The following is an 18958-nucleotide window of genomic DNA, read 5'->3' as shown; positions in this document are numbered from 1 at the left end:
TCTTTCATCTTAATTTATAACTTTATCTTAGCAATGTGATATGGAAGCCTAAACCTTATTAATATCCGGTATTTATAAAAGAAACCTTTGAAAAGGACACAATCACAGAGCTGGAATTTGATTATTATTTTTATTTATTGACGACAAATATTCCTGATTTACGAATAACCTGACAATATTTGAAAAACTTATAAACCATCTTTATAAGGGGAAAATGTAGCTTGTGCAAATATGAATGACTAAGATAACAGAAAAATTGAACCCACGAGGCCCGGGTTGGAACCAAACGCATTGTCAACTCTGCTACTAAATTGTCTGCCATTGGTTCACGGTTGATCACACATTGAAAGTCGTTTGATTCAACCGTAAATTCTCTGTGAAATCCTTCACCATGTCTTGTAACCAATGTTTTCGCAAGATTTGCTGAAATGATTTTTTGATCGGTTTGACAACATTGCAAAATGGTCAGTTGTACATTTTAACTGGTGATATTTGATTCATTGCAGTGTTTTATAAATTCAGCTGTTCTGGTTTCAATAATATTAATTGCTGATTTGCTAAAAATTGGTCATTTGATGATTTTTGCATTGTCATACTCAGCGTGTTAATTGTTCGAACATATTGCAATTAAGTTTTCACGAAAATTGATATTTTTACTGTTTCTCCACAGTGTGATATCAAAAAATCATTATTTTGAAAAGATTTGGAAACCATTTAATAAATCCATTAATTCTTTCCATTTAATTGAGTGGAAAATTATCTTTTTTTTTTTTGTCCCAATTGCTTCCAACTGTCTGGAGTCAGTGAGACTATGGCATCCCCATTTGGGGTACGTTGTGAGTTTGTCGGGAGGGGAAGGAGATGGGGAAGAGGAAGGCGGGGAAGTACCTGGCTATTCAAATCTAAGTCGCCAAACACGGCCAAAGCCATTTCAAGAAACGTTTCAATTCTGAATGGTGGTCTTACACCAGGGCGATACTGAGGGCATCTTACCCTCTGGAACTTGCCGCAAATACACTATACATTATTTTTAAATTAATAATTAGTGAAATAACTCAAATTAATTAAATAAAATTCCAATTGCGCATGCCGAGATTCGAACTCGTGACCTCCAGCTTGCTAGTCGAGAGTGTTACCCCTCGACCACCGAGGCTGGTTTTCTTTCCTAATTTATATTTGATTTTATTAACAATTCTACTTGGCTTTACCCGAGTTGCAACATTATTTTACATTGTAATATTTAAGTGGAAAAATAATATGATATATTGCCCTACATCTTTTAGACAGATGAAAGCATGTTTCAAAGCTTCATACATAGCTTGTGAATAAATTTAATTTTCTAGACATTGCAAGCTGGAAACAGTTGCCTTGGTATAGAAATTTCGTGCAAAAAATCCGTTCAATTTTCGTAACACTGGAACTCAATATTCAAAAGTTATTAGTGGAATACATATTTTTTAATAAGTAAATATATTTATAAGTCTGTATGATGGAAATGACATTGCAAGCTGTTGACCCTAAATTTTCAGACAGAAAAATATGTTCAAGCTGTTTCAAAATAAACAAATTGTCTTTATACAATAACGACGAATAAATCCATGCTTCCCACTGCGGGGCAAAGCAATGTTCTGAGAGGTTAAAAGGTCTCTCTAAATATAAAACATGGCAAATCACATGGGGTGACCCACGGCAGAGGTGTTGGTTATTCGTGCCTTCCTCCCAAATTTTATTTAGTGCAATAATATTCCAATTGGCACAATCTCTTTTGGAAAGGTGAATACCTACAACAAAAATAAATGACTGTATGGAATGCTTATTTTAGTAGAGCTCATTGTTAGAAACTTATCAGTTATTTAGTGACACAATTTCATGTCTTGTTTGCTAGCGCACTGTCACTTCTTTTATCTCTCTATTCATAGATTTTTATCACAATGTGTACTTTATGGAAAAATTTATTCAAAGCTTTTATATTACATTATGAATACATATACTAGCAAAGATATTTTTTCATTTATGTTATGTACATGCTGACATCCCATAGATAATATATCATTTACATTTATCCCCTATAGCCTCTGACATTTTGCAATTGCATTATGTGAAAGTGCAGATTGTGCGGAAAATATTTTGGCATTTTTTTTTTAATATTAATCCCACACAGGAGGCCCTGTGGAAAATAATTTCCCTCGGGGCCTATGTCATCTCTGAGGATGCTGTGTGGAGGGTCTTTCTAAGGAAAGGAACGAGAGGAAGTTCTGGTAAGGAAAAAGGAAAAGTTAAATATAAAATTATTTATTAAAACATTTGAGAAACGTTTTACAGATGCTAAATGTTTCATAGAATTAATTCAATTTTTTCAGGAGTGTTAATGGTAATTTTTTTAATGCAAAAGGAAGTCGCGGTATTCCCTCTTTCTAACACTGTTTAAATCATATTTCTCCTTGTAATACAAAATGAAATAGCAGAACTTTTATGAGACCGTGTCAAGCTGGGAGATATATCTCCCAAAAGACTGCTGTGTTTTGTATGATTAAAGTACTATCAATTTGTTAGTATTATCATACCGAGCAACTCATTGATTTAACTTGTTATGATTCTCTGAAATAGAGATTTCGGTGATTCATGTTTAATACACTGGAATGATGATTATCTTTTAAGTTGGGGGAATTTGGGTGTTCATGGAATAGGTTTGTTCTAACTTGCATTACTCATTTTTTTTTTTTCTACTGTAATGTAAACAATCTTTTACACATCTGAACAGAACAATGATCTATATGTATATATATATTTTTTTTCATATTGTGCTTGCCTATGGTTTAATTTCGCAAGCCATAATTAAAAATGGGACTCATATAAAATCCATACACCCAAAATGACGGAATTGCATATATATTATGTTTTTAAATATTTGAATTGAACATAAATATTGCAACATTGGCAATAAAATGTTACACTGTAAAAATGTGATATTTATGTTATTGTTTAAAAAAAAAAAAGATAATGTTGTGTTAGTTATAATATGGAAAGTCAACATATTTGCAAAGTACGCCGTAGTCGTAATATCCTTAATTTGAAAGTATCTGTTTGTCACTTGTGGAGCTTCTCATAATGCCAACTGAATACCGTTATATAAACTGACACTAGCCAACATGCTTAATGTATCTGTCTACAATCAATACAATATATTTTTAACCTTGTATTCTTTTAACCCCTACGGGCCCGAACCCTGTATTTGCAGTGATGAAGAATAGTGCCCACACACGGTACGAAGCACTGCAATTGCACGTTGACGTCTAACATTTTGCCTTTGGATATTACCTCTAATAGGTTATGTTACGTTAGGTTAGGTTATTATGTCAGGTTAAAATGTCACTTTATCAGGTATCTTATGGTCTACATGTTGGCTTTAGCAAAAATATCTTTTTTATTTATTGAAATTTCTTGTCACCTCTGCGTGTTAATAAAACTTAAATATCTCAAACTTTAAATTATGTACCTATATAATTTTTTTATTGTATTTAATTTTAAATACTATCTCCATATATGAGTTAGCAGAAGAGATGGACAACACAAGCTAGCATGATTTTGAGGAAAAAGTTAAAATCAACACATTCTCTTGCGGAAAATATCAACTGTATGCGGCTGATGGGCATGTGTTTGTCTCCCAACTATTCCTCAAAGTTTTTTCTGTCTCATTTGCCGATTTGTTAATATTATGCTTGCCTCAAATGTTACGGTCAATAGTCCTGAAATAAATAATAAACAATATGTTTTAACATCATCTGTTTTCAAGGTGTTTTAATGTATAACAGAAATTACTATTTCATAGTTATTTAGTTAACAGCAAAGAGCAATTAAAAATTGTATTTAGTATGTCAGTACCTTATTAACCCCTTCAGTAATCATTAACCTGTTAACCGGGGAGTTCAGTTTTGAATAACGCAGCATATAACGGGCGCGAACTCCTTCACTAGGACGTATCAATAGTGGACGTTAATTTATTTTTTTATTTTTTTTATTTATGCATCAAAAAAAGTGAAAACATCGAACTAAAAAAATAGAATATTTACAAACAATCATAAAGATTACAAAAAAATTAAAAAAGGTTATAATTACAGAACAATAAATAAAAGCACACAGATAAAAGAGAAACATTGAGTTTAAAAAAAATAAATATTTAAAAATTAAAAACTCAATTTCCGTGTGATATGTTCGGAAATATACGTCCCGCTCGTTCCAGGGCGCAACATATATTTCAAGGACGTATTTATACGTCCTACCCGTACCCGATACTGTTTACGTTTGACGTATTTATACGTCCTACCCGTACCCGATACTGTTTACGTTTGACGTATTTATACGTCCTACCCGTACCCGATACTGTTTACGTTTGACGTATTTATACGTCCTACCCGTACCCGATACTGTTTACGTTTGACGTATTTATACGTCCTACCCGTACCCGATACTGATTACGTTTGACGTATTTATACGTCCCGCCCGGTTAACAGAAAAGAAGAAAAAAAGAATACTTTTTTTATCCACATAAAATAAATTGTATTTATTTTCAGCCGAGTATACTCAGGCGTAGTCAAACGGTTAATAAAGAGGAGAAGCTTTTCATATTGAATAAGTTATCTTTTTATTGAAAACCAAAAACTTTGTGTACCTACATCATTTTTCTCACCTTTTTAATGCTATGTGCCTCACCAAATATACGGTGACCGGGTATGTCATCAAAATGACAATTCAACCCACCTACAAAAAGTGATATAAAGTCATGGAAAGTGATGAAACAAAAACTAGTTTAAATAGGTTACATAGGTAACTATTAAACCTAGTTTTTGTTTAATCACTCTTAATGACTCTATACATATCACTTTTTAAAGGTGTGTTGAATTTTCATTTTGATCATATATACAGATAAAGTTCTGCCACTGAGAGCTCTGCTCTAAACTTTTGTTATAAAAGGGTGAGCATACAATAGCTGTTCTATCAACAGTATGCCTATATGAGCAAAATTAGATATTCTATAGAATTTCATAAAATTATGAATTTTTCCCAGTTTTCAACGCCAACAATATGTAAAAGTTATTATGTATGCATCTCCTTTATACAGGGTGTCCGGAAACTCGTAGTACAAGCGGGAAACTGGTGAATCTACATCACATTTAGAGTCGATTTTGTAGTATATATTTTTTTTTATTTGAGCTTTCGTTATAGAGTAAATCGAGTTTGAAGTTGATTTTTTTTTTTTTTTTTTTAATCAAATTCTTATAAATTATTACTGAAGATCAAAGTACCCAACTAATTAAAACTATTTGAAAGTAAAACAAATGAAGAAACTCGGATTTGAAGCATTATTTTGAAATCACCCTTCATTTAACCCGGTGTAATCATAAAATATTTCTGCTCTGCAGGGTTAAAACATCTGTTATTCAACCCTAAACACCAGAAAAAACTTTAACCCTAAAATAGCCGAAAAATATATTTTTTTGTTTTTTTTTTTTTTTTGAAAATGCTCAAATCAAAAAACTTTATGTTTTTTTGGGTTCCCCATGTGGTGTAGATTCTCCAGTTTCCCGCTTGTACTACGAGTTTCCGGACACCGTGTATAAACCACATGTCTATCTATTTTTGAATAACCTTTTCGATCTCAACTAAACCTGTTACCTTTACTGCTAATAATAACCAGCTGATTTGTGTTTTCTTCTATCTTTGACAGACGCAGCAGCTAATACAAGTTTGGATTTGCCTTTTTTTAACCAAGCAATATTGGTCCACTAAACAAAAGTAAGTCTGAACAATACTTTAATTGTTTTATGTTTTGTTGTATTAATTTATTTTGTTTTATGTTATCTATTAATTTGTACTATTTTATTGTCTCTCCTTCCATCTGTGCTGTTATTCTGAACCTTTAATGTTTGTCTTTGGATTCACGTTCTATAGACATAATCTTCTGGTAAATGCTGCAATACACATGTTATTTTGACACACTATTAAATGCTTGCTCTATATCGATAGAATATTTTTTAGATATGTACCTGTAATTCCTTCAATAAAGATAACGTCATTAACCACTCAAGCGATGGGGTATATACAAAATTAAAGCCTTGAGCGATGGAGATTTCCCGGCATTTGGTATTAAATTCGGCCACGATCATTAAAAAAATTATGCTTCTAAATATTAATATGGATACACGTAAACTGCTTAAAGCCAATGAATCCACTTATGTTTCATTGTTTATCCCATATTTGTAGATTTTATAATATATAAATTTCAAAATAAATTGAATTGAATTCCGACAAAATCATCTACCTAAATTTAGGCAACCGTCGCTTAAGGCCTAGTGCGATGAGACCTAAATAAGGATAGTCATCGTTAAACCGGTTAATAATAATGATTACTCAGTTGCAAGTTCATGTTTTCAAGCACTCTATCACATTCATTTGATGACCGACAAATCGACCATCTTTTTTTATATTTTTAGTTTTTGACATTTGTATGTTTCCCATTAAATGTCCATTCTCGCCCCTTTGTCAAATTGTGATAAGCCGCCAAGGATAACGGTCATGCTGTTGTAATTGATGGCTGATCAAAATTTGATTAATAGATGTAACGGGCCAAAAAATGGTGTTTGACAGATACAGTTATCGTCGATAGATGCTCATCAAATGAGATGGAACGTGAAGCAACCCAAGCGTATATTGTGTATATAAATAAAAATGTTTGTTTGTTCAAAATCGTAAATCTTTGAAAGTTCTTTACCGATTGGTTTGAAATTTTGACACAAAGTTGCATACTAATATGCGTGTGTTGTTATACACCTATATTATATAGATGTCACCTGTTACGGGTAAAAACATGCTTTTTGAATAACAGCGTAATCTGTTGGACAAACATCTTTTTTGTGAAAAAACAGCACCATCTGTTGGACGTAAAAGCAGTAAACGTAAAAACGCGCTATTGTTTTTTTATCTGCACAGACAGGTTAAGTAATTCTTAGAAATATAAAAGCTAGTAATTCTTAGAAAAAAATGTCAGTAAAATCGTTCTCGAATCTTAAGAATTGTAATTTGCAGAATTTCTTCTAAAGGAAAAATAAGTGTTTTACACAGACATATGAATATTAATAGACTAGAAATTAAGGATGAGGGGTAAAATCAACTGTTGAAGAACGAAGAGCGTAAAGCTGACTGTGATTCGTCAATAAATCAATCTGATAGTATATAGGCATCTCGCCTTATAATATCACCATTTAGTTCTTAAAAGTAAAATCTGCTTTTGAATGAATAGACATTTTTACATGGGAGCGCAAATTACTCGCCACGTTATCAACAAATTTGCGAAGTCCAAATTTGGCAAAATAAATTTCTTCTATTTTCAGAGTCGAATATTTCGTTTGTGTATTTAGTTAAGACACTTTTATAAATGTTCATAATTTACTTCCCAGCAACCAACCAGCTTTGTGTTTCATGTCCAGACGTGTCTCGATGTGATAGTATAATTATGTTTCTACAACTGATCCATATTATACGATGTGAATATGCTTAAAATAAAGTAAAATAATGCTTATACAGGGTGTCCGGAAACTCGTAGTACAAGCGGGAAACTGGTGAATCTACATCACATTTGGAGTCGATTTTGTAGTATATTTTTTATTTATTTGAGCTTTCGTTATCGAGTAAATCGAGTTTGAAGTTGATTTTTTTTTTTTTTTTTTTTTTTAATCAAATTCTTATAAATTATTACTGAAGATCAAAGTACCCAACTAATTAAAACTATTTGAAAGTAAAACAAATGAAGAAACTCGGATTTGAAGCATTATTTTGAAATCACCCTTCATTTAACCCGGTGTAATCATAAAATATTTCTGCTCTGCAGGGTTAAAACATCTGTTATTCAACCCTAAACACCAGAAAAAACTTTAACTCTAAAATAGCCGAAAAATATTTTTTTTTGGTTTTTTTTTTTTTTTGAAAATGCTCAAATCAAAAAACTTTATGTTTTTTTGGGTTCCCCATGTGGTGTAGATTCTCCAGTTTCCCGCTTGTACTACGAGTTTCCGGACACCGTGTATATGGAATGTAATACGACAATTGGGTTTATTCTCTTTTTCACATCTATTTTTACAAGTTTTCATAGTACAAGTCACCATTTTGCCGTGTTATTTCGTAAAATGAACCGATGATGCCTCGACCATAGTTCGCACAAGAATGATGACGTCACGTTTTCTAAATTCACTTGAGGCCATACGCGAGCACAGCCGGCTCTAGTGGAACCGGTATGGGGAGTGGGGAATAATACGCTTTTAATCACTTAGGGCAGGTCTACTAATATTCATATGTCTATGGTGTTTTATTAAAATGTGTATAACGACCTCAAACAAGGTGTTTGAATATCTAACCTTATAAAAATATCTAGCAGCGAGAGACATTGATATATTTAAAAAGGCAATATGACATTGATTATTGATAATGTGCATCAGAATTGCCTGCTTTATTTTAGCAATCGATAAAAGTAATTATTGCGAGCAGCGCGGCCTATATAATTCATCTCTTGAAAGATGCACCTTTCATCGTTACTCCTTTCGTTCCTCGTATTGATTTTATAATAAATTCAACACAACCATCAGTGTACAATATAAATTATGTATTATAATTCGACTGTGGTTTGGTAAAACCCTTCAAGCCACAAAATGAAGACTTTACGGGAGATGATAAAAACGAATATTTCTGGATTCGTAAAACTAATTAAAAATCTTGAAGTTTATATGAAAGTGAAGTTTTTTTTGTTTTTAAAATTTTGCAATCCTATTTATAAAAATGGGATATTTGAGGGTTGAGTGATTTCATCCATGATTTTCTCGAAATAATCTAAAAAAAAAATTACGAATCAATTTAATTTTTAGTAAAAAATGCCTTAATTGTCAGCAAAAATTACTTTACCACGTTTTACTTTGAAGTCTATTGGTAACTGACGTTTTGATCATAGTCAAATGATCATTTGATCGTAAATTACCATTTGTTCATATTATTTGCCTATGATCATTTTGCTTACGATTATTTGAGAATTTCCATCATTTGATTACGATTATTTGATTATGATCATTTTGTATATGATGATTTTGTCTATGATGTTTTTGTCTATGATCACTTTACCTATAAACAAAGTTTTATGTATAAATTTAGTTTTTAGTAAAAAATGCCTTAATTATCAGCAAAAATGAATACTTTGAAGTCTATTTATACTAGCTGACGTGTACCCGGCCTTGCTGTGGGCTATCTGTAGAAGATAGTCATACAGCACCCTGGACTTTTCTTTAGGCCTTTTTAAGATATACAATTCCGTAGTACATTATTTTGATGTATCTCATAAGGTTTAGCCAGCGTTAGTAATGTAGTGCTCGAAAAAATATTTTTACGACTTGATCATAAAACATCGACTTTTCTCTACTTTCTTTAAATACAGTATGCATATATTAAATATATAAACCTTCCGGAAGAAATTCTCTAAATGATAATGAAAACTCTATGTCCGTTGCGTAGTTTAGAAGAACTAAGCGCACAAACAGACAGACGCGGATAGCGGCTTTATTTTATACTATTTAGAGACTAAACCACCAAAAAGTAATATTCCCATAAAATGTGGCTTTAGGTGTTTTACCAAAACACTATCGATGTGTACTGGCATTTGAAAACATTACTTATCTTTGTGAAAACTTAGGATGGGTTGTTGAGTATTTGAACAATTCATCAAATTTCAACATTCATTTTCGGGTTCTGTGAAAGTCCTATTCAAGTTCTGTTGTTTTATCATTATAGGCTAGTAGCTTGACAGAACTGAAATAATAACAAATCTTTCACAGAACTTGAAAATTAACTTTAAAATTTGATGAATTGTTCAAAATCTCTGAAACAACCCGTCCTTTAACTTTGGGGATTTGATCCTGCCACTGAGAGCGCTGTTGTAAACACTCTTTTTAGTACATGCATCGTTTATGAGAGAAAGGGAGATGTAACAATGGATCTATCAGCAGTGTGCCTGTGTATAAATTTCAATGTTTATTAAATAGGTTGTATTCAGGGGATTGAGCCAAATTTTCAAGTTCAAATTTTATAAATAGAGTGACGATGAATAATTGTGTTCCTTTATGTACATATATATGTTTGTATGTTCTTCAAACTCTGTAAAATATTTGAAGAAGTTTTATTTTACAAGATAATATTATGTAGTGGTTTATATTCTCTCCTGGTGATAAACCACCATTCAGAATCGAAAAGCTGCTTTAAATGATCTGAATAGTCAGGTACTTCCCAACCTTTCTCTTCCCCATATCCTTCCCTTCGCCAAGCCCTCCAGTTTTTATGTATTTAGCAATTTTTGGTGACCACTCAAAATATAATGTATACAAATTTTGGGTTTATAATAATATCAATACAGATACTGCATGGTTCACCCATAGAAGTTAAAATTATAATGTAGATTGTGTATTTGTTATCAGCACGGAATTATGAAGTAAGCCACCAGCTCTCTGTGTGGCACATTCATACCTCGAATTCCTTGGTTTTTATCAAACAAAGTGGCAACTTGAAACCACACACATCATTGTACAAAGCATTAAAATGTGAGCCCTCACTTATCACAGGATATTATGTTCCCTGCTGCAGTGAATGAACCTTGAACCTGATTCATTATCATTTCATTGATGGCATACAAGTCTGAAAAAATAATGTGAAGCATATCACACTACAAATGGTAAAATTTAATTATCTCATCTTAGAAAGGAGTGTCACTTGAATATAATATTTTAACCAGCATATAAAAAAATTAACATTTGAGTCAAACTTCAACCAATTCACCACCAGTCGAATTTTAACCAATGGTAACAGAATTTACTTAGAACCTACTTGTCCCGAATAGATTGAACATTTCCTTTGAAATAAAGTACAAAATGTATACTCTTTGATAGTGGCGGTTACAGCAGTATCAATTTCCCGTGATGATAATATAACGCGCAGGTGAATTGAAGAAGCCGTCTGAGATTCCCAAATTAATCAAATCCTGAATCGAGTCATGACAAGAGTCAGAATTACAGAAGACGATAAGAGACGATTTTCTTTTTCTTTTTTTTAAAAAGAAAGATGAACATTCCCGGGCTACGAATAACCTGACAATATTTGAAAATCTCCTACTACCACCACAGAAAGCTGAAAATGTTGCTTGTGTTGTGATGGAGGACTTAGCCGGCTGAGGAATTGAACACACTACGCCTGAGTGGGACCCAAGCGCGATGTACGAATAGGATAAAGCAAAAAAATGTGTGTTTAGACAGAGCGGTGTGGCAATACATCCTCTCTGCATACCTTTACGGAGAAATGGTGTGATGGTTAATTAGGTAGTCACTTATTCTTCATGAGCCTTTTTTTTCTTACCGTGTTAAAAAATCCCTAAAGCTCTGGTGATGTACACAAGGTACACAATTAGAATTTTATCATTTTCATTTTGGATAAAAATGAATAGTTAACATTTTTTACTTATTTGAATCATTTTATTAATTTAAGTAAAATATTGATACTGTAAACGAGGAAAAAACATCGGCCACGCATAAAACCGGTGGTGCCGGTTACTGCTGAAGAACGCGCGTTGTGGCACGGAGAGCAAAATCCCGTACCCCCTTCCTCACTACCGCACAACTCTGCAAGTTATCACCGCTTTCAGACACGTATATCGACAAATTTTACGAACTTACGACCGATGCACTGGAGCGTAACGGTTACCCAGCAAGTCAGACAAGGCAAATCATAAGAGCCAAATCTGTACCAAACGAAGACAGAATTGAACAAGAGTCGAAAGGCTGTGCCTTCCTGCCTTATGTGCACAATGTGACAGACAGAATTGCCAGGCTATTGAGAAAGGAAAGTATCAAGACTGTCTTCGGAACAACGATAAAGATACAGGACTTACTGAGGTCTGCAAAGACTAAGTTTCCTTCTTCTATGTAGGCCAGACAGAGCGGACTATTTCCAAAAGGATTTCAGAACACTTCAGAGCTTGTAAACTCGGCCACCCTGACAAATCGGCAATTGCCGAGCATTTGATTGACACCGGGCATTACTTTGGATTTGTTCCTGAAGTCCTGGGGAGACCCAAAACTTATAGAGCACGGCTGATTACAGAAGCCATTGAAATTCATAAAAATCACGTAAACATTAATAGAGACGATGGAGCTAACCTCAATAGTTCTTGGTATCCGGTAATTGACGGCTACACCAGAGCTAAATGAAGAAAACCACTTTAAAATTAATATGTTAATGTTAGCTCAGAGGGTTGGAGCTGGCAACACAGTATCACATCCTCATACATAAGTTCACATTTCACCACAACCTCAAATAACACATCTGCCCTGATGATGGACACTGTAATGCTGTCCGAAACGTTGGCTAAAGAAGGAGTTAGCGCAACACGGCATAACACCCCAAAAACAAATAACAATAGTAACAGCACTGGCAAGGAAGGGTTAGATTTATAATTTTTTGCCATTTCTTAGTGGCTCTCTCCCATTCCAAAGCCGACAGTTCTTTTCAGTTGTCAGCCCATCTGTTCTGTGGGTGACCCCTACCACTCTTTCCAACCTATAAATTCTTCACTGCTTCAAAATCCATACATCTTCTTGCACATTGAATTTTGACGTAACATTTTTTTCACAACCGGTTTGTGAATGAAGATACGTAACTTAATAATAATGGATTGATTAACCTTCAAAATTCATGACCACAACTGAACTAGGTCAGGTAGCAATATTAGGTTCATTGAAATAGTTCCTCAATAATGTTATTAATATTCAGCTCCTGGCACATGAATGTACGAGGCCTTTGTTATGCACAGCACTGTTTATTCACAATATCCTATATGCTGCATATTGATGTCAAATGTCAGCAAGCAGGAAATTTATTTTATACTGGTGGACCCCGCAATTTCTCGCGTGTCTCCGATTTCTTCCACCATTCACTATTGTATACCGCAACGTTACTATTAAAAAATTACATTACATCAACTTATCTCATTTCGGTGCAGAGATATTGCATTAAGTATTCCTCTCTTCACCATTCAAACGACTCTATACACTCCAGTTACTAATAAGAACATACTTTGAAATTTTCAGCGATGTCTGTCGACTACTTTTTGAGTTTTGCGAGCACAAACATACGCAAGCTGAATTTTTATATATTATTAGCTGGCGTTGCTCGGGGTTGTGAATGATTTGGAGTAAAGTTTTAAGGTTGTGATTTCTAAAATAAACATACACCTTTTATACTTTCTATAAATATAATATGCATGTATTATATACAGGGTGTATCGGCACGTACCCGACAAACTTTAACCAGCTTTTCCTTAGCACATTTGGAGTAAAAAATGTTATGCGCACTTTGCTGTCCGGTAACATTTTTTTTCAATTAAAAACTAAAAATTATAAAAAAATCCACACTCCGTCACTGTCATTGGCATTGTTTCTCGTGTTCAACAGCTGTTATTAGCAAGTGTGTCAAAAAGCGTCTTCGCTCTTTCATACACACTAAATAATAATAGTTAAAAATGAGACGAATGGTGCCATGCCATTTCGTTGTGATTGTAAAAGCGCGCCAACGTAGGTACATACGTACATTATTCAACGAAACTCGAACAAAATATTGCCAGTCGGGTTTTCAAACTTTGACAAAGGATAAAACATTGGTGACATGTGGTGAAAATATGAATAATAAATTTTTTATTAAAAAAAAATGTTACCGGACAGTAAAGTGCCCATAACATTTTTTACTCCAAATGTGCTAAGGAATAGCTGGTTAAAGTTTGTCCGGTACGTGCCGATACACCCTGTATAAACCTTCCGGAAGAAATTTTCTAAATGATAGTGAAAACCCTATCAAAATTCATCGCGCAGTTTAGAAGAACTAAGCGCACAAACACACAGCCACGGATAGCGACTTTATTTGATACTATTTAGAGAAGAAGGTTGGAACAATTATTTTGAAAAATATAATTTAACAAACTTAAAAATCTGGTTCTTATCTTATTTTTGACTGTTTAGTGGATAGTTAGAAGCTCCTTAGCTCATAATGATGTTAACTGAAAATAGCTGCGGTGATGTAGAAATTATCAATAGAAAAGGCTGTGCAAATTTCATTATACTAGAGCTCACCGTTGGGGAGTATTTGCTGCCTAATGTACACAGATTTTCTGCTTTGCTCTATCCATCTTAGTTTGAGGTTTATGGCTTATTGTCAATGAACAATATTGTTTTTATCATTTCCCTAGCTAGATAATGGTTTTTACTCTTTTTATTTGATGCTTTACATCTTTGTGGTTTTCTGATTGAGACTTTTTTTTAGTATTGTATATTTTCTTTGTTTCAAAGACGCTTTTTGTAATCTTTTGAAATCTCTTAGAAATATTTTAGTTTTAATTTATACAGTTAATAAACCAAACTTATTATTATTTGTACACATAAATATATAGTCAAAATGGTAACGAATATGAATTCATGTGAATCTTTCAGTGTTGCTGTGAGTGAGATTGAGGAAAATTGTAAATATTATTTCATTGTTGCTTTGAGTGAGATTGAGGAAAATTCACTGATTTATTTATTATTAGCTTATTTTGTATGTATGCACTGTAATCTGCAATACTGTAATGTACCACTTTAAGGTATTCAATATCCATGTTTTCTTTCTAAATAGTGGTAATTATCGGGATTCGTATTTAAATAAAGAAAATTGTTTTTTTTTTTTTTGTTTTGCTAAGTTGTAACCATACAAAATTTGATTTCAATTGGTAAAATTGTATTATCTAAAGATTGCGACGAGACCGACTGGCGTATTATATTTAGTTTTTCAAATAAATATTTATTTCTTATATTTGGCCAAATTGGTGAAAATGTACATTTCCCGATTTGAGCATTAATTCCTCTGTGCTGTGTAGTGAGCAGTGAACTGTGGTGCGCTTATTGGCTTACTGGATTTGTGCCAAACTGCCACACAAACACGTGATATCTGCCTCGCTCGCTGGACTCACAACAGCTTTGTCCAATGTGCCACTTATATTACATGTAACCCTCAAAGGCTGAACAGCACTTTTAGGATTTTAAATCTGTCCATATTTTTGGATTTCTATAATCTCTTACAATCTCATAAAAAACCTATTTTATGATCAACCAATCGCATGCATATGATATTTACATGGTAGCAGTACTCAATGCAAAATAATTACGTAAGGAAACATTCAACACTGTGCATCAATTACCAGTCATCTTGTTTTGTCCCAGTCATTGAATAAAGAATAACACTATAACTGCCTGCCTTATTAAACAGATGTTCCGTTTAGCCCAATAGCCCAGCCTCCCGTCTCACTTACACTCTCCTGACATGGTAGATCACAAACCCATTTGAATTTCATAAACACAGTTTTGTATTGAAAATTTAAGCCTTGATTAGGGAAATATTTTTGTCATGAAACACGCCCACAACGCACTTCTTGTGTTATTCTTTATTATATTGTTTCAAATTTTTTACAAATTATTGAAAACCTGAGCTCTATTACGATCAAAACTTTTCAAGTACATAGCTCATACGAAGCATTGTTTCTAATTTAGTAGATCTTGTTTTAAATCTAGAACAGGAAACAGGAAACGGTAAACAGAAATAGGAAACAGGAATTGTTTATTTGAAATATATATATTTATCATCTTCAGTGCTATGTATGAGTTGTCCACTTCCAAGTTTTTGTTGATTCCAAGATAATCGCGAAATCTTTTTTGTACACTAATATTATGAAAATATGTTAGCATATTGCCATTATGAAAAAATCAATCAAAACCTTGAAAAAAAGGATAATTTTTTTTGTTTATTTATAATCAAGTTCAAAATCGAATTTACGTGAAGCCATCGAATGATGAATTTTCATGGACCGTCATTGACGAAATGTAACAGAATTTGTAAATAAAGTTGAATTTCGTCGAAAGATCTTTTCTCCCTACTAAACTGTATTAAAATCTCATTTTTGTCAATATATCTCGAGTGCGGGTTTTGCATCTCGACAACTCATATATCACTTGAAGAATCGCTTCCACACCTGTCTGTCTGATTCTGTCTCCCTCCTATTCCTTATGCAATGCATAGTTCCCCTCAACATCAAGTCACCCAAATTGGTTTATTATTAAGAAACCTCTTTGTTCGTTTATAATCTTCCAGGGCCATCTACTTCCCAAATGGGGTCGTCACAATTTTATAAGTCTTTGACACAATGCAGATAAACTGACTATATTCAGATTTTTCTTCCTTCATTCAGACGACACAAGACTCTAATAACAAAGTTTTGCTCGAGGCTCACATTTTATTTAATTGCAATGGATTTGTAACGATAATATGTATATTTTTTAGACCTTTACCTATGGATGGGAGTTATTTATATTTAAGATCACTAAAAACAGTACCTTACTATTAAAATATTTTATATGAAATGTTTGGAAATTTTATAAAAGTTTTTCAGCTATAAAATTAGCGGTAAGAACCAGATTTTTTCTTTCTAGACTATGAATTATTAACTTCCCAAGGTATTCGTCTAGAAACATCGGAGATTTTAATTATACATTCATCAGAAATCATTAAAATAAACCTTGCGAAAAGATCAATTTTTTAGCCCTGCTAGGGCAAATTCGACCGTGGGTCCATCCATTATGCCGTATATAATTTTACAAAACTTCATCACTTATGTTGTTAAGATACTCACTTTATTTTAGAGATTTGCTAGGGCATATTCAACAGTAGGTCTGTCCAATACACCAGGCCACGCGTCGCATATTTTTGAGTATTGCTTCTTCACTTACGTCGTTAGATTCCAACTTTATTTTAGGGTATTGTCACGTCTTAATTATTAGCTTTTCCTATAACTCAACTTGAAGATGATTGAACCTGTGATATTTGGGCCTGAACCCTTTCTTTGAACAACTCATCCACAATACCTTTACAATAATAACTCCCTGCTAAAGTCTTCTATTCTAAGTGAACATTGAAAACCTTCTAAAAGGTTATTGAAACATTTATTTTCGTGCAAAACAAAGTCATTAACATACACTTTTAGTGTGGGATTAGATCCTAAATTGGGTGTGCAAAATGCGTTCAAGTAATGATAACAAATGCGACATTCAAAATGCAATTCATCGACCTTGTGGTATTTTCTTTGTGTCTTGTCATTGTCTGGTCAAATGTAATATGCATTTCTGCCTGATTTTCAAGCCAGACTGTAGAATATTATTTCATAGTAATTGATGATGGGGGGGTAAATGACATGATCATTTAATGTGTGACTGATAATTAACCAAATTACATAATAATTCGTCACCACGTAGTATTGTTTTCTCGCAGTTTATTTGTATTCATCAAAGAGATTAAGGTAGTCATACTAATAAAGACTTAAGACAGTTGTTTCGAAAAATTTGAACAATTCCTCAAATTTCAACGTTCATTTTCGAGTTCTGTGAAAGTCCTATTCAAGTTCTGTTTATATATGATTATAGCAGTGGCGGCTCGAGTGTGATAGGGTGCTAATTTTGACAAATTCGACAACTTTGGTGTTGTATCCGAAAATGATTTTTTTTTTTTGAAAATTTAGTTTTTTGTATGAAGATTTTCAGGAAATCCTTGTGGCGCACGGTCAAACTTTCTGAAAATCTTCATATAAAAAACTGAATTTTCAAAAAAAAAAAAATCATTTTTGGATACAACAACATCATTATTGTCATTGTATGTAATATCAGCACTATAGTACACCCAAGAGTACGAGCCGTCACTGATTATAGGCTAGTTGCTTGATAGAACTGAAATAATAACAGAACTTGAAAAAATATTTCACAGAACTTGAATATTAACTTTGAAATTTGAAGAATTGTTCAAATTCTCTGAAACAACCCGTCCTAAACAAATCTTTGTTCAATTAAATATTTAAGTGATAATTTCTAATTTGATGTTTTTTTAATACTTATTCTATAAGGCAGCCGTGTAGAGATTTCTATAAGGTTTGAATAAAAACAACTTTTGGCTTATTTTTATGAACCCATTTTTTTTAAATATCACTTCAAGGGTGCTTTGCAAAGCTAGAAAATCAAGTTAACTTGGTTTACATTAGTTAAACAAACTAAAAATATTATTTACAGATACCAAATTGGTGGAAGATAAAAAAGACAAAAGGACAATTAAAATTTTTGCATAAAGGTTCAAACAGAAAATATTATTGTGTCTAGAATTTAGGTACTATGTATGGGCTATCTTTGAAATGAATTTTATTTTTCCTTTATTTATGGTTATGATTATCTGAAAAGATGCGTTTTGAGTTTAACTCTGGAATTCTTTTGAGTTTCAAACACGCCGATCGATATTGATTACAGATGTATATTTTTTTCAGATAAAAAAATTTATGTCTATAAATTTTTGCAATTCGGCGTAAATGGAACCAGCAACCCCCCGATCCAAGGTTAGCCCTCTCAACCACTACATCATTGAAGCTATCAACAGATTGTACGTTGGTGCTTAATTTAATATTAATTGTTGGTTTGCAGATGCCGCGAGGTCAGAAGGAAGACATGCAGGTGAATGTGGCGGGCTTGCGGAGGAACATCAAAAACCTCGCACACAATTATTCTGATGCACAGGTAACGTACCCGACGGAAGACGCTTGCACAGAGACTGTAAAATAGGGGTTAGTTACACGCCGCTAACGACTTTGTAAAATGCAAAAATATTGACCTTTGTCGTGAAAATGACGTTTCTGATACATAAACGAATTTTGTGCAAAACGCAAAAATATGAAAGCTCGCCTTTAAAAAGGCGGTTAAATATGTTTAGTTAGGGTCGTTGCAATCCTCGTGGTTCCTGCCTGCGAGTCACTTCAGTCGGTCAGATAGGT

At 33.2% G+C, this 18958-nt stretch overlaps 1 protein-coding gene across 5 annotated transcripts in view; it reads left to right on the top strand.

Moving 5' to 3' along the window:
- lqf (epsin homolog lqf) overlaps positions 1-18958 on the top strand; it is a 35671-nt gene that overhangs the window by 2139 nt on the left and 14574 nt on the right. For 3 of the 5 annotated variants that reach the window (XM_089638300.1, XM_089638301.1, XM_089638297.1), the window contains exons 2-4: positions 5726-5793; positions 18458-18526; positions 18612-18704. In XM_089638300.1, coding sequence (XP_089494426.1) covers positions 18500-18526; positions 18612-18704 — 120 coding nt within the window. In that variant the 5' untranslated portion in view covers positions 5726-5793; positions 18458-18499. The remainder of the gene's footprint in view (positions 1-5725; positions 5794-18457; positions 18527-18611; positions 18705-18958) is intronic. The other 2 variants (XM_089638299.1, XM_089638298.1) reach the window with 2 other exon arrangements.

Source organism: Hesperophylax consimilis, chromosome 12 (assembly GCF_061612785.1).
Source record: "Hesperophylax consimilis isolate HC1 chromosome 12, BYU_Hcon_1.0, whole genome shotgun sequence".
Lineage (NCBI taxonomy): Eukaryota > Metazoa > Arthropoda > Insecta > Trichoptera > Limnephilidae > Hesperophylax > Hesperophylax consimilis.
Note: the sequence above shows the minus strand (reverse complement) of the source record. Positions and strands in the feature narration are given on the sequence as shown.